This window comes from Orcinus orca, chromosome 15 (genome assembly GCF_937001465.1).
Source record: "Orcinus orca chromosome 15, mOrcOrc1.1, whole genome shotgun sequence".
Taxonomy (NCBI): domain Eukaryota; kingdom Metazoa; phylum Chordata; class Mammalia; order Artiodactyla; family Delphinidae; genus Orcinus; species Orcinus orca.
In genome coordinates this window covers 77,036,122-77,051,885 of record NC_064573.1, presented here as the reverse complement: position 1 = coordinate 77,051,885, position 15,764 = coordinate 77,036,122, and the positions used below count along the sequence as shown (strand labels likewise).

Genomic DNA, 15,764 nt, shown 5'->3' with positions numbered 1-15,764 from the left:
AATTTTGATCTTTTCCAAATTGACACCCAAAGCTGTGGTGCTAATTTATATTCCCACTGACAGTGAGAGTTCTGCTTCTCTTCACAGTTGCCTAAGCTTTTAAAATATTGTCAATACTTATTATGCTTTTTTTTTGTTTTTTGGCTGCACCACACGGCATGCGGGATCTTAGTTCCCCGACCAAGGATGGAACCCACGCCCCCTGCAGTGGAAGCTCAGAGTCTTAATGACTGGACCATCAAGGAAGTCCCTTATTACGGTTTTAATTGCTGTTTTTCTTATGATGAGTGTCTTAGTCTGCTTGTTGGGCTGCTGTAACAAGTTACCATAGACTGGGTGGCTTAAACAGGAGAAATCTACTCCTCACAGTTCTGGAGGCTGGGAAGTCTAAGATCAAGGTGCCAGCCAATATGGTTCCTGGTAAGAACCCTTTTCCTGGTTCTGTCTTCACAGGGCAGGGGGGTTGGTGGGTGGGGCAAGGTGGGGAGAGAGAGATGGAGGGAGGTTAGGAGGGAGGGAGGGAGAGTGTTTGAAGGCTGGAAATCTTTCCTGTCTCTTCATACAAGGGCACTAATCCAATCATGAGGGCTATACCCTTGTGACCTAATTACCTGCCAAAGGCTCTATCTCCAAATACCATCACAGTGGGAAAGTTACAGCATATTAATTTTAGGGGGACACCAACATTCTGTCCATTGCAACAAGTGAGGTTGAACATCTTTTTATATATTTGAAAGCCATATGTCTTTCCTACTCTGTAAACTGTCCATGTACTGTTCTCATTTTTCTAATATTAGGTTGCTTTGGGAGACTTTTAAAAACCTTACTGAAGAATGAGAATTTGGTGACCAGGTGTGTAAGATGATATCCTGGGATATAAACACACCTGGATATGATGGACCATCACACTGTCTGATTGCTCAGGCCGAAGTAACACCATGCATGTTGATAAAGTGGTTTGACTTTTTTTTCCTAAACATTTTCATCAACAAATCTTAACAGAAATGCACAAAATTGTCCTGAGGTCAGTGGGTCAGCAACTGGGACCCCTTTTTGACAGATTGAGAAATGAGGGTCAGAGAGTTGAACCATGGTGGTCAAGGTAACACAACGGGGGGTGCCAAAGTCATCTCCAGGCCTCTGCTCACAGAGCCTTCTGGATTCAGGTTTGGGCTCTGGAGCCACACAGACCTGGGTTTGAGCCACTCACTAACTGGAGAGCTTGGAGGTGTCACTGCACTTCTGAGCCTTGACTTGTAGTCTAAGGATAATAACAGTATCTTCTTTATGTGACTGTTCTGAGGACTATGTGAAATAATGTAGGTACATTCGTTTTAACAGTGTCGGTGGGTTATAACCTAGTGTCAGCCATGGTAATACTACATGCTGCTCCTGGGTTTTGCTTTAACAGTTATTTGCGGTAGTTCCAAAGCTCAATTCGCATGTCTAAGACTTCTTTCCTTTTATTACACTCCATCTTTCTGCTGTTTTCCCATTCTTCCTTTTTTAAATCCAATCTGCATGGCTTTTCCACGTTTGGGGGCTTATTAATGAAGTTATCTCCTCCCCACCTTTGCAGGGAGCACAGGCCTTGAGGGCTGGGGAAGAGCCTCCTTATACTGGCATTCCTCCGGACTCCCATGCTGTATGCTCAAGAAATGTTGGTTATTGACTGAATGGAGCCAGGAGGGAAGGTCTGCTCCCAACCAGACCTAGTACAGTGTCTGGTAGTTTAAAAAATATATACATATTCTGGCACAAAGCAAGCGATCAGGAAGCATTTATGCAAAGAATGAATGCATACACACAGTGCCTAGGAGTAAGGGCCCGAAAGGCATTTCTGTATTCACAGTTAGCGCTCCCTGGGTGAGGCTTATAAACCTTAACGCAAGACCTTAGCTGCGCTGTGCCTGGGTGCAGGGGTTCGAATCCCACCCCCTCCTCTTCCCAGCTGTGCAACCTCGGGCAAGTGACTTAATCTCTTTGTGCTTCAGTTTTCTCATCTGCAAAACGCGGAGGACGGAGTGAGACCTCGAGGAGACACCCCCGAAACACTTGGATCTTCTGCTTGGCCCACGGCGAGCCCTTGCCACGCAGCCGGCCGGGGCGGTCCGGGGCATAGGCAAGGGGCCCCGAGTCCTCCGCAGCCACCTCCACGGGCATTCCCGGGGCTCGCAGTCGCGCCCAGCGCAGGTCTAAGCACCCGAGGGGGCGGGGCGCGAGGCCGCCGGCCCGGCCGCTGCCCGCGCGCCCGCCCCAGAGCCGCGTCGCCTGCACTTCTTTCTCTCCCTCTCCGTCTCGGTCTCCGTCTCCCTCCCTCTCTCGGCCGGAGAATCCGGCCCCACTCGGCTCAGCAGCGCCGCCCGCGAGCCGCCCCGGCCGCCGCTCCGACCCCTCCCCCGCCCCCTCCGCCACCCCCCCGCGCGGCCGGCGCCCGTCACGTGACGCAGCGCCACCCAATGGCGGGCCGAGCCGCGGTCGGCGGCCGCCATTGCTGTCAGAGCGAGCGAGCCCCGGGAGGGAGGAGAAGCGAGGCTGACTGGGGAGGAGGGGGGGGGTGGGGGAGGAAGAGGAAGGAGGGGACGTCGCTCGGCTGCCGGGGTCGCCCGCTGGCTTCGTCCGCACCCCCCCCTTCGCGAGTTCGCGCTCCGCGGCGGCGGCGGCTCCGAGGCGGCGGCGGCGACTCGGGCTCGCCTCCCCTCACGCGCCGGCGGGGGCCGAGGGGGAGTCGGTGGCTGGAGATAAACAAGGCGGCGGCGGCGGCGGCGGCGGCGGCTGAGGAACAGGGAAGGCGGAGGCGGCGGCCGGCCCGCAGCGCCGGCCCGGGAGGCAGCGGCGGCCCTGAGAGGCGGGGAGGGCGCCGGGCCGCGCGGACAGCGCCCCCCGCCGCCGCCGGAGCCGCGGGAGCCGCCGCCGCCGCCCGAGCAGGAAGGAGCCGCGCGGTCGCCGCGGACCCCCCCGCCGGCCCGGGCCCGCCGCCCCCAGCGCGGCGTCGCCGCGGCGCCTCCCGCCCGCCCGCCGGCCCTCGCGCCCTCCACCGGCGGCGGCGGCGGCCCGGCCGCCCCGCGCTCCCCGGCGAGGCGCCGCCGCCCGGCCCGGCCTCGCCTCGGACGCCTCGCTCCGACATGCCCCGCTCTGGCGGCCGGGCTCGCGGAGGATCATGACTGCGGCAGCGAACTGGGTGGCGAACGGGGCGAGCCTGGAGGATTGTCACTCCAACCTCTTCTCGCTGGTGAGTAGTCGGGCTGCGGGGAGGGGGTTGTGTCGGGGGGGGGGGTCCCCGACCTCTGCCGCCGACCTCCGCCGCCGACCAACTTTCTCCTCCCGCCGCCGGGACTTCGCCCCTCCCTCGCCTCTCCCCGCCGTTCGCCTCTCGCCGATTCTCCCCCTTTTGGATCGTCTCTCCCTCGCCTTGGATCCCTTCCAGTGTTTATTTGGCTCTTTAAAAATCATTTGTGAGCGCGGCGCTCGGCGTGGAATTTGCATGTGGAAGTCTCAAAGCTGCGGATTCTGGGTCGCACTTCGAACGCCCACCCTCTGTTGCAATCGCACTCCCCTTCCCCTCCCATTTCCCCCCCTTTTCTTCCCTAAATGTGGAAGGCTTTGCCTTGTGATGCCCGCGCCTGCGATAAGCAGCTTTTTCCCCCTTGTGTCGGATCGGCTGCCCGCCCGCCCGCCTTTTGAATTTTAAAAAAATTCCATAATGACACCTGCAATTTCGCCCGAAAACAGTTGATTGAATGCGATTGTGTCAGTAAAGGACTCTTGCACCCGAAGCTCCGGGGATTGTAAACATCGACAGCCGTCTGCCTCTCGGGGCTTACTACGCTGGAGAGCCGTAAAGCCATTGCACCGAGCCGACGGAAGGTGGAGAAAGCTTTTTCTTCTTTCTCTCCTCCTGTGTCTTTTAAAAACTGTTTTCTCTCTCCTAACAACGAATCCACACACACACACAAAAGCAACAAGCTGGGCGGTTTGATAACATCGCTTTTATCTGCCTTCGCCTCTCTCGCGCTGTCTCTCTGATAATTGACAACTTTTCCTTCGGATTTGAATCGCCTGCCTTAATCTTGAAGCAGTTAGGGTGTCAATTGTTCTCCTGGAAGCCTGGCACCCGACGACGCCGTCTAGGTTCATCGAAATTAAAAATGTATAGGGTTCCAGCAACTCTTTCCTGGCGGTGGCAGTGACATTTGGTGGTAAATGCCATCTTTGCTTTTTATTGGGTCGTATTACCTAGCTCTGAAAACATTCACGTTGTTAAACCTGGCGTTTAGGCTAATAATTGCAGTGCGTGGTCTTTAAATATGTGCTTTGTGCATGAGTTACTGTATGTAGAACTATGTGCCCGGGAGACTACGAATTTGTTTAAATATTGAGCAAAGATTTGTAAACAGATGTAGGGCAATTATGTTTCAAGCGTAGAATATAATTGGAAAATTGGCTGAACGGTTTAATTTAGGCTTGAAAAAACTCAACTTAGTTTAAGTTGTGTACCCTTTTGGGGGGACTGCCTTTGGGGAACATGCATTTTGGAAATTGTTTTCTGTAACCTCTGCTGTAGATAGAGCTTTATTTCCTCTTAATCCTTGTTTACACTGGATAAATAATTTAGTGTTCAAATTGTAATTAGTTACATTTAATTATGGATAGCATAGATTTTTTTTTCTTTGAGACTAGTGGAGAAGTACAAATTCTTGCCAACTTTTCGAATGGAAGCTTTATTTTATTAAATATATTTCATTATGCAGATAAAAAAAGTCAAAATGTAATTTTTACCTACAAAGACCGAGTGACATAGTATCTGTGCTTTGTACTAGGATCAGATCTTTTTTTTTTCTAGCATTTTTTTCGGATATTTAATCTTAAAATCAGTTATAAGTTGCGATTCTTACTCTCTGTACTGTGATAATTTTCCCTTGATCATTTGATATATGGGAATAAAACTCATTTTGCCTCCTGTTTTCTTCTCTCAGTCTATCATTTAGTATTAGTCAGATTCAGGGACTTCCATAGATTAGCAAACATTGATTAAGGGGTATTTAAAAGGTTTTTGTTTGGCGGCTGGTGACCACGTTGACACTTTATCAGGGAATTAAAATAACCAAGTAGACCAATATTAGTGAGGAGAGAGCCCCCAAATAACCATATATCATGCTGACTGGTAATGGCTTGTATATATGTGGCTAATTTATATACAGTACATTTTGTAGACAAATAAAAATCCATGTGTAGCCAGTCTTTAGTATATATCATTTCTTCTACCTTTTTTCTTTTTCTTTTCTTTTAAAGCTTAAGTAAGGATGATAATGTTGATAGAGATAAGATGTTTAAGATTCTTTTGTAGAAACAATTTGTGGGAGCGGACTCTGTGCTTTATGACTGACTAAAGGTTTGTGCTTTGGGTATTTCTCTCCTAAACCTCTTTAAACCAGGAATTGATTTTTGAATATACTCTTTTTCTTTTTTTAATCAGAATTGCTCTTTAGGTAGCAACTTTGAAATGCGGAAAGGCGTGGGTTGATTTTTTTTTTTTTAAAGGACTATAGAATGTCTACATTCTCTTTTAGGTGGAGGGTGGATTGGTGCTAATTAAAAAAATTACGAATCGGTTAAAGAACTGCTGATATTGTAAATTTTTCTCATTCCAAATTGAGCATTTTCTTGTAAATTAGATATAGCAGCAACCTGGGATAACAAAAATATGTTGCCTGAAGTACATTGTATAGAATAATTCCAAAGGAGATAAAATCATTACCCGTTCAAAATAAAGCATGTATTATAAGAACTCTTGGTGCTTTATAACGGCATGTATTTTTCTTTTTGGCCTGCAGTTGTTTTGAGCAGAGAAAACTATTGTTTATAGAGAATTTATCTAGATACTCATATTAATGTAGATTGAAATGTAAGCTAGAGATTATAAAGTTCTGTAACACAGTAATGATCCACCCACTTTGTGTTACCTTGAGGTGTTCATATGGCTTAGCAAAAGTTGATTTGTGCAGTCAGATGCCTTAAGGTTTTTGTCAGTCCTTTACTTATTTTGCTTTCTGATATTTCTGCTGCATGGCATCACATTTCCTAAATTCTTTGTCACCCCCTGCCCCCTTTTCCTAACATGTGAAAGATGCCATTGTGTATATATGATATGGGTCATTGTATGTGTTTCTTATTCTTACAGTTGTGAAATTTGTAGCTACTGCATTAAATGCATGCCTGGCTGTGCCTTTGTGACTCAAAACTGTTTTCTCATGCTGTCCATCACATTTCTGGGAGACTCTTGTTATATATTCACTCAGTTATAATTCAGTTAAGTGTGTTAAATCTGCCCTTTTGGAAAGTGTACGAGTGCACCCTATGGTATGTCAACTCACCCTTGTGGAAAGATATAATTTCCAGATGTTAAGTATATCTTTAGTTTTGTTTCTTTACTTTTGTTTCTCAGTCGAGGTGATGTGGAGAAAAGCGATTTTGTGTCCTTTAACTAGATTTAAGTATATACTGTTTGACACAACAGCAGTCTAATTCTTAATTATGTGTGCTGCACATTCATGTTGTTTTATTTGCTTAGCATCTTCCTGACTATGGGGTAGTTGGGGGATGGTATCATTCTTCCTTCCTCAATTGCAACACACATTAGTACATAATTCCTATTAAGGACCATTCATTCTATATTTGAAGATTTTAAGGTAATCTGTTGTTGACCTGCTTCCTTTTTTCTGAAGAGATTTATTATAGTTTTTGCAGAGAAGGAAGATAGTTGTAAATGTAGAAACTTTGAGATCTATTCTTGTGAGTTAGAACCAGATGGGGAGGACTATCAATTGAAAATGAGGAAGAAGGAATGATTAATCTTCTCAAGTGCCAGTAAATATACAGGGTATTTTTTCATCTCAATTTCCAATTTTAGTATTTACACATAAAGCATCTTTTTTTCATGACGGTTCATTTTGTTGAATGAAAATGTTTATAATTTGCTAATGTATGTTTTCTGTTCAGTGTTTAGTTGTTAGTAGTGCATGGTGTTGCAGTATTTATATATTTTTAATAGCAATAATAGCTACCCAGTAATAATTGCCATATTAACCTCCAATTGCTAGTAAATATTTTTAAGTACATAATAGACAGCAATTTAAGGCATAGTGTAGCAGTTTATTGGACCATTTTAAAGAGCCATTTGTACGTGTTCATAATTTTAAAGAGAAAATAATGTACCTAAGACTTATATGCTGCAAAATATCTGTGTTATTGCTTGAAGTGCTCATTGAGAGGAAGTTAGGTTGGGGCTGTTTCTTTGTGAGAATAAAGGCGGGGGGGGGGGTGCCTGAGGACAATGAGTGTTGAGTTTATGCCAGGTGCTTATGTAGTTTAGCACTGTCTTTAGAATATTTTGGTATTTTTTTTCATGATTGTGTTAGGTATTTGGAGAAAAAAATCTCTTAAGGCACTCTTTTAATTAACATTAAGTTATAGTAGTGGATTATATTAATTAGGTTTGGAAAGATTGATTCATCTTTTTTGTTCACTGGCTAATTTAGCCTAGTTAATTGTGAGTTAATTGTATTCATCAAACACTTTCAAAGGTCTCCTCTGCTCTTGAGAGTAATAAGAAAGATACTGTCACCAGTTTATACTGTATTCTCTGTATCATATATTTGCAAAAGATAAGCGTATTCTATAGTTATATTTGTTAAATTATTTAAAATTGAAGTGAAATTCAGTGTAAATAGTAATAAGATTGTTTATGTGGATTTTTTTTTTTAATGAACAGTTAATTCAACTGTTCCTCAAAGTTTGATTCAAAGGTAGACTAGATATTTTTCTTTTTTTTGGCCATGCCGCCTGGCTTGTGGGATCTTAGTTCCCTGAACAGGGATCGGACCCGTGCCCTGGCAGAGAGTCCTCACCACTGGACTGCCAGGGAATTCGCAGACTAGATATTTTTCTGAATGGTTTGACTTATTTTCAGTAGAAGAAAATAATAATCTCCTCCTCTGAAATAGTAGTAGAAGGTACTGATTTGTTGTTTTTTCTGAAACTGGGTGATATGTTAATTTCACAGAAAAGTTAGCTAGTGAGAGAGATTAGACAAAGTTTATAAGAATTAGTAATATGGTTGAATATTAGGTATTATTACTGAGCTGTGCATTGCAGCCATTTATTAGAAATGGAGAAAAAAGATTTCTGTGACATTTCTTTTAGTGTCACTTATTTAAAATGTATTGTGTGCTAATCTGCTTTACAAACAATGTGTGTTGTAGCCACCAGAATTCCTGTTTTTGTCATTGTATAAACATTGTAATTTCGAGAAATTACATTTAATGCATTGCAAAGTGAGGTAGTTAGGTAGATAGCCTAAAAATGTGCTGTGGGAATAGTTAAAAAAAAAATTTGCACCCACATTTGTTTCATAGGACTTGCTTAGAGATTTGGAGTTAATGAATCAATATTTGTAGTGTGTGTTGGAATTTCGGACTTTTCTTCCCACTTGAATCATTTAACAACTTTCTGATCCTGTTTAGATAATTTCCTTTTATAGTATAAGCTTTCATTGTTTATTCGAAAGATTTGAAGGTGTTAGCTTTGTTCTGTTGGGGGAATTCACTTCATTACATAGGGGAGATGATTTTCCATTAATCATAATCCATTATGTTAATCAAATATTAACATAAATGAGGAATTGTAAATTCACGTTCATTTGCATGAATGAAATGTATATGTTTGCCCAATTTTTGTTTAGTATAAAGTCACTTATGTACATCAGTATAGTTTTCTATCTTTGCTTTAGCTGATACAAAAATAGTTTTAAATGCTTTTAAAATGTTATGGTAGCTCCCCATCCTACTATAGTGTTTTGTTACTTAAGTTTTGAAATCGTTGGATTCTGTCCTCATAAATTGGCTATCATAGTCTTCTTTTAGGAACTCCTGTTTTACTTGCATTTATATTAGCATGTTTTAGTTATGTTTGTTGGAGTACAGTTGTTTTCCTTTTTTAAGCTGATAAAATGTCTTTTAGAGTGCATTTGGATTCTAGTCAAGGAAGATTAAGTTTTTTCCATTAATTTCTAGGTGAGAATTAGAAGAATCAATGGTGTCCAAGGGAGAACGTTTATGTCACTGGCATTTTCATACTCTGTAGTTTATTATGTATATTTCTGAGTGTTTATTTTCTCATTCCAGATGAATTGTGGTAGAAACTTATTAAAACCGTATTTCTACTACTGTGAAATAGCACAGAGCCCTGGTTGACAGCTTTCTGCATTTTGTACTTTTTCCAGTACAGTGAAATTCCATTACTGTTAAAGGAACCTCCTGAGTTGATTATTTGAAAATTTCATTTGTACCTTTATTTTACATTGTTTAGATTTGTAACTTAAAAAAATGAAAAGGGGAAGATGAAGAGAATTAGGTAGATTTGCAGGTAAATTTTTTTTTCTCAGTCTTCACTAGATTTCTTTACTGGAATAATTCTTAATTTGTATTAAGTCACTACTTTAATTGGATATATTTAAGACAGTTGATATTAAAATTAAATTTGAGGAAATGATTTGTTTCAAATAAAATATGTAATTGTGCATAGAATTCTTTATAATATTGAGTAGAAATTTTAAAGATTGATCATCTAAAAGGTATTAAATTGCATGAAAACTGTGATCCCCCTCCCCCCCAAGATCATTGATACATTTCTGAGGAAGTATTTTTGCATAAGACACATAAAGCTTCCTCATATAGTTCCACAGTCCATCTGCGCTTAATTTGAGAGGTAATAAGGTATTCAAAAGTATAATTGGTGTTACAAAACATTTTGTGTTGGTAATTCTCATGATTGAATGTTAATATCCTAAAGAGAAATGAGGAAGAAGGTACATCTATCCAACTCAGGAACCAGCTCCTAGTTTTTTTGCACGTGTTTATGTCTGGTACAATCCTACTCATCTTTTAAGGAGGTCAAATGTCACCTCCTCTGTGAAGATTTCCTAGACTCCCACAGGTAGAACTTGTCACTCTTGCTCCTTCCGTGTACCTCTTTCTCTCTACCTGTGATAATCATATGAGCTTCTGTAGGGCTGTGACCCTAAGTCATCTTTCCATTCTCTTCACAGTTAAGTGCTAATTAACTCTGTTAAATGAACGAATGACTGGAAAACTGTTCTCTTCGTCACCTTGTTCCCTAAGGGAGTTCTCATTGCCCATTTAGGTCCTGATCACAATATGTTATTTATTATTATTTTAAAAATTTATTTAGCTGTTTAGCTCTGTGTTCTGAATATACATTATCTAGGCTGTATGTACTGTGGCTTGGTAATATTTTAGATGAGTTCTAGAAAATCTTTATTAAAGAGAATTCCAGCTGATCAAGGGAGACATGCTTATACCTCAAAGGAATAGGAATTCAGTTAGTATTTAGGTTTTGTCTAATGTGGTAGGCAACCTATAGATTTCGGAACCTGTTGGAGATTTTGTTCGGGGCTTGATCCAGAATTCCTTCATTTCCATTCTCTAAGCCATATAAGAGGGCTTTTGCTCAACCTTCAGTTATAAGATTACTTTGCATGAGCTCAGTAAAATGGGTAGTAAACTGGTCGGTAATAGGGAAAGTTGAGTGGTATTCAAACTTTTTATTTTTTCTACTAGTGACTACATCTGGTTGCTTGCATAATGGTTTTGTGCCTCAGTTCCTCCTATAAACTTGAAGGAAATATGGGGGTCAGGAGGTGTGAAAAATCCTTTTGAGTATCTTTTAAGAAAAGTATTTTGGATGACTAGATAATGTTTTTTAATAGGAAGAGACTTCTGGCAAATTACAACTGAAGTTATAGAGTAGCCCTAGGCAGTTAACCAGGAAGTTGGAATGTCAAAATTACTTGTTTTAAGTATGGCAGCTATATTGTATTTGTGCTTTTTTGGAGGGAGCAGAAGATTAAATTGTTCTTGTGTTTTCTTTGTAAATAAGCCATCTTTAGATGTTAACAACTTTTCACTTGTTTATGTGATTCTCAGTTGTGTGGTGTCTTTAATAAGCTAGGTGATTCTGCTGTACCAGCCCTGAGCTCTGACTGGCTGAGATTGGAGATTGAACCGTGGCTCTTATTTAGTAGTTTAAGCTATTAATTCCTTGGCAGCTCTGGAGTGCTCTTTGAACTTTAAATAGCAGTTCTATTAACATTTTGAGAGTTGTCTCAGGGAATGTCAGAAATAGTACTTAATAAATATCTTTTTCTTTTTAAAGACTAAATCATGTTTTAGTTTCACACACATGTCACAACCCTTACTTTGTTTTGAACAAAGTATATATCCTCAGCTACCAACCAGTTTCTATTTTCCATTTAATAATGTGGCAACATCTAAAAATATTGTTTAGACTTTGTTGAAGGAAGGAAAGCCCCTCCCCCATCTGTAGTTTTTGTCTTAGTCATGTCGAATATGAATAGTGTTCTAAGTTTTTATCCAAAGTGTAGAATTTTACATGTAGGTGGTTTTCAGCATTCTGAATATCAGAAAAAGTTAATTTGTATGTAAGTTTGCTTTCACATAAAAACATACCCTTAATTCTGTTGCTATAAATGATGGTTTGCCTATTGTATTGTACTTAATTACTTGTGTTATAGAACTCGAATGCTATTTATGGGAGCATCTTTATGGGAAAGTTTAGAATATTAGGAGTACTTTTCCTCTGAGTAGTTTGCTGGCAATCAGAGCAGGCACTCCCTAAAACCCATCTTAGATGCTGCAGGCAGTGGGAGTGAGGTGAGGATGACCCAGACTCTAGGCCCACTTCAAGGCCTAGGAGAGGATTGCTGTCTGAAAGAGAGGCTTGAAGAGGGTGTTGAGAGGTGAGGGTGGTTCCTTCCCAATGGAAGAACAGCAGTTTTGGAGCAAGGATTGAAGCCAATTTTCCCATCCCTACCTGAAGGTATCCGCTGCTCTGCTGCTTCCTCTTTACTGATATACTTTTATTAAAACGTAGGGAATAGTGATAGGTTCTGTGATGTCATCAGGAAAAGATTTTGTATTTCTTTGCCCTTTAGCTCTTCCCTTCTTTCCTCTTTCACTCACTCCTAGAGAAAAACTTTCTACTTGATATTTTGTGTGGTAAATGAGGACTTAACGAGCCTCAGTGAAGTGAAAAGGGAATTGGGGGTGACCACACTGGATGGTGTAACCAATAAATTAGTATTTAGATATTAATTTTTTTGTATGTTATGCTTGAGAAATCTAGGACAATATATATTCATTTTCCAGTCATGTATATACATCAGAAATGATTGAAATCAGTCTTGGGCTTACAAAAGGGCTAAGGGTCTGATGTGTAGAATAAAGACCTACATATACTATTTAGTTTCTAAGATTGTAGATGGTAAATGCAGAGGGAAAGCAGCATGGACAGACAGCATAGTAACTCAGCCAGAAAAACTCAGAAGGGGGGTTTTAAACTGGATCTTGAAGGAATGGATGGATATGGATTGGTAGAGGGGAATGCAAAGGATATTCTTTGGAAGCTCAGTTGACAGCTCTGGGTCTGTCCTTGAGAATATTTCCTGAAGTGGTATATAGGAGAGCACTTCTAATTTATGGTCTTGCTTCTTGGTTTCCTTTTAAAAAACAGTACAAAAACTTGTTGAAATCTGGTTTTTGTTAGGTGGAAAATTTGAAGTGTGGGCAGGCTGATTTAGGTTAAGAAATGGTGATGTTAAAATAATCAGTTTTCTAAAATAATTCGGTTCTGAACTTTAAAAAAAACAGTGCTATATTACACAAAATGCTAATGACTAAAGTGACAAATATTTCAGAAACTGGACAGACGTGAATCTTAAATGAGCAGATGGGATATGAAACTAAAAGCGGGAGATAATCCAAGACAATATAGAAACTATTATGAGAAATGAATTGAGGAAAAACAAGTGTGTTAAATGGTATTACATTTACTAATATGTTTAAAAGCTTTTCTAGGATTGCTCTCTTACATAGACAAATTGGAATTGTTGAACTGTGTAACCTATCATTTAAAAAATTTCGTTCATTTAAAACAAATTGGATTTTGATCCAGAATTACTTCTCATGAAGCCTAGACATTTAAGTCATGAATATATATGTTAATGTGCTTTCAGTGGGCAATATAATTTGCTTTATCTGACTTAAAAATAAAAAAAAAGAATAATCATAATTTTCAAAGACAACTGTGGTGGACCTTGAAGGGGAGAGATTAGGAGTGAAAGATGAGGAATTTTGCTGTTTGGGCAGCTTGGTACTTGAAATCATTACATATGACTGTTGAGGGTAGAATCTGGATTACAGTGGCTTGCAGAATGAATGAATGGTACACTTTTCAGTTGAAGGAGGTTGATGTGAGGCAAGCAGTGATGTGGGAGTGAGGAAGGTAAGAGATTGAAAGGTAGATGAAGGAAATTTTTCAGAAGGCAAGAGCCTCATTTGTGTTTATACATTAGTAGCAACAGTAGTGGAGAGATGGAAAGAAAGATGAAAGACATAAGTTGATAATTGATGAAACAATCTGGCTGGAAATGGTATTAGGAACCCAGGTGATGGGGTTAGCGCTGGAAAAGAGCAAGACACCTGTGAGAAATAAAAGATGTGAGCATATAAGAAATGAGTAAGTGTGGACAATCTCAGTTGTAACTTGAGTGCTTTTTAAATTCACAGATTAAAGATACTGAGCTTGAGCCTGAATAAACACTTAAAAATTTTTTTTAGCTAAAAAAATGTGCATTTTACTTGATGTGCTTGTTACTGTTAACCATTTTTGTTTTTATTTTCCTTTAATGTTCGTTTTAAGTAGGTCAAATGTCACCTCCTTGGGTTGTACACTTAACAGTTACGAAACTGATTTTGAGCTAGTCACACCAGAACAGGTACATATCTGCCCAAATGAGAAGCCTTTTTCAAAATACGCCCCCTTGAAATGAATCAAATATTGATGCCATTGTCCGTAATATGTTTTTGGTCCTTTTCCTATGGAATTTCTTTTAGAGACAGTTTAGTCAGCCACCCCAGAAAATTTTATAAATTTTAAAGTATACTTCTTTGGTCAGTGTCTTTTCTTCTCTCTCTTTAGTTCTGCTTTGTGCTGTAAATTTTGTTGCTGAAGTCAGTATTTAGTGCCTTCTGATGGGGGTCTTACAGGTGATGAGCAAAAATCCTGGGAAGAACTCTACTTTTGGATATACAGTTGACTCTTGAACAACATGGGTTTGAACTGCATGGGTCCATTTATACTCGGGTTTATTTCAATAAATAAATACTACAGTACTATGCGATCTGCAGTTGATTGAGTTCGTGGATAAGGAGGGCTGACTGTAAAGTTACATGTGGATTTTCAACTCTGCGGGGTGGGCAGTTCAAGCGCCAACTCTCTTGGCATGTATACATTATGCATGTGTGCCAAGAGTTCCAGCCTTGCTTGTACGGTTGCCTCCCAGGTTCTTTGTCTAGTGCTTCAGTGTCCTTTGTTTCAGTACGGTTTCAGTGGAGGTAGATTTAGTGGCCCATTGATTGGTAAAACTAGATGTTGGGACAGATTAAGGGGAGGTGGCATTTTTGCTTTCTGGGGATCAAAGCAAATTATCATAAGAGGAGGAATAGAATTGTAAGTTGTGCCCTGTCTGTGTCTGTCTAGCAAATGTTAGATATCATCCTGAGGTTCATTTTTGGCTAGGCTGAAGAATTAAAAAGAAGAGCCTTGGGATAAATAAATTGAGATAATTTCTTAAGGTTTTAACAGAAAGTTTGGTCTGTGAGACCAAAGTACTTACCTTTTCCACTTAGCATTGCTTTACTCATTTGAGACTGCCTAGGAAGTCATCCAGTGTCCCATACATGTTCTTTCAGCAGCTTCTTCCACAGGTGAAGATTAGCATTCATACGTATTTAGGATTTTAATTTCTCATGGTCTGCCTTAATATTCAGTGTTAGGGGAGGTGCAGAGGATGTTTTACCTATAGCAGGCATGCCTATATTATTTAGATTGAGTTGCAGTGGCAAGTATTATTTTCTACTTCTGAATTCAATGAGATTTTTCTCAATAATGGTTTTCATGTTACATAGATGATTTTATTTATAATTCCTTCCCTTCTTAAAATACTTTTCTCATTAAAAAATGGGAATTGAAATCCTGTCAGAAAGTGTGGCAATATAATCCTAGAGCTATAAATATTTTAGGAAAATTTACTTAAATGATAATTATGCTAAATAAATAATAAGCACTTTTAAATTGTACAGATTTATTTAACACCTGAACAGTCTAACATTTAGAATTTATACCAGAGCATAAATCTACATCATAGCTACTAAAGACCATAAATATTTACCTTCTGAAATATAAATCCTAAAGTCTAAGTTACTAAAAACATTTTTCAAAGTATATTGGTTTACATACAGCGTGTACAGAGTGTAATCATCTGCATGGATTGAATCAAGTGTCGTGATCCCAGATGACTAAATTCTTTAGTTGTCTGTAAATTACTTGAGATATGTATGAAAATAATATTTTGTTGCTGTTTGGTGATATCATGGTGAAACTGAGCTTTGTAACCCAGACAGATGGTGCTATTCTTGAGTCTGTCTGCAAGGTCCTATAACATTTAATTAAACAATGATTCTCATGAGAACCCATACTTAGATATGTGTAAGCTAATAAACTGTCTTCTTTAGTAAATTTTATAAATTTGATTTGAAAAAGAAGTATTTACTTGTTCTTAGGAAACTTTTCTAATGACTGTGTTAGGATGAGTAGTCTGGTTTGGT

The 15,764-nt window shown here is 40.2% G+C and overlaps 1 protein-coding gene across 2 annotated transcripts in view; it reads left to right on the top strand.

Annotated features, from left to right (window-relative positions):
* The first annotated feature begins 3,098 nt into the window (after positions 1-3,098).
* MED13L (mediator complex subunit 13L) overlaps positions 3,099-15,764 on the top strand; it is a 297,018-nt gene continuing 284,352 nt past the window's right edge. For both annotated transcript variants that reach the window (XM_033408782.2, XM_004281470.3), the window contains exon 1: positions 3,099-3,232. In XM_033408782.2, the coding sequence (XP_033264673.1) occupies positions 3,161-3,232 (72 nt within the window). In that variant the 5' untranslated portion in view covers positions 3,099-3,160. The remainder of the gene's footprint in view (positions 3,233-15,764) is intronic.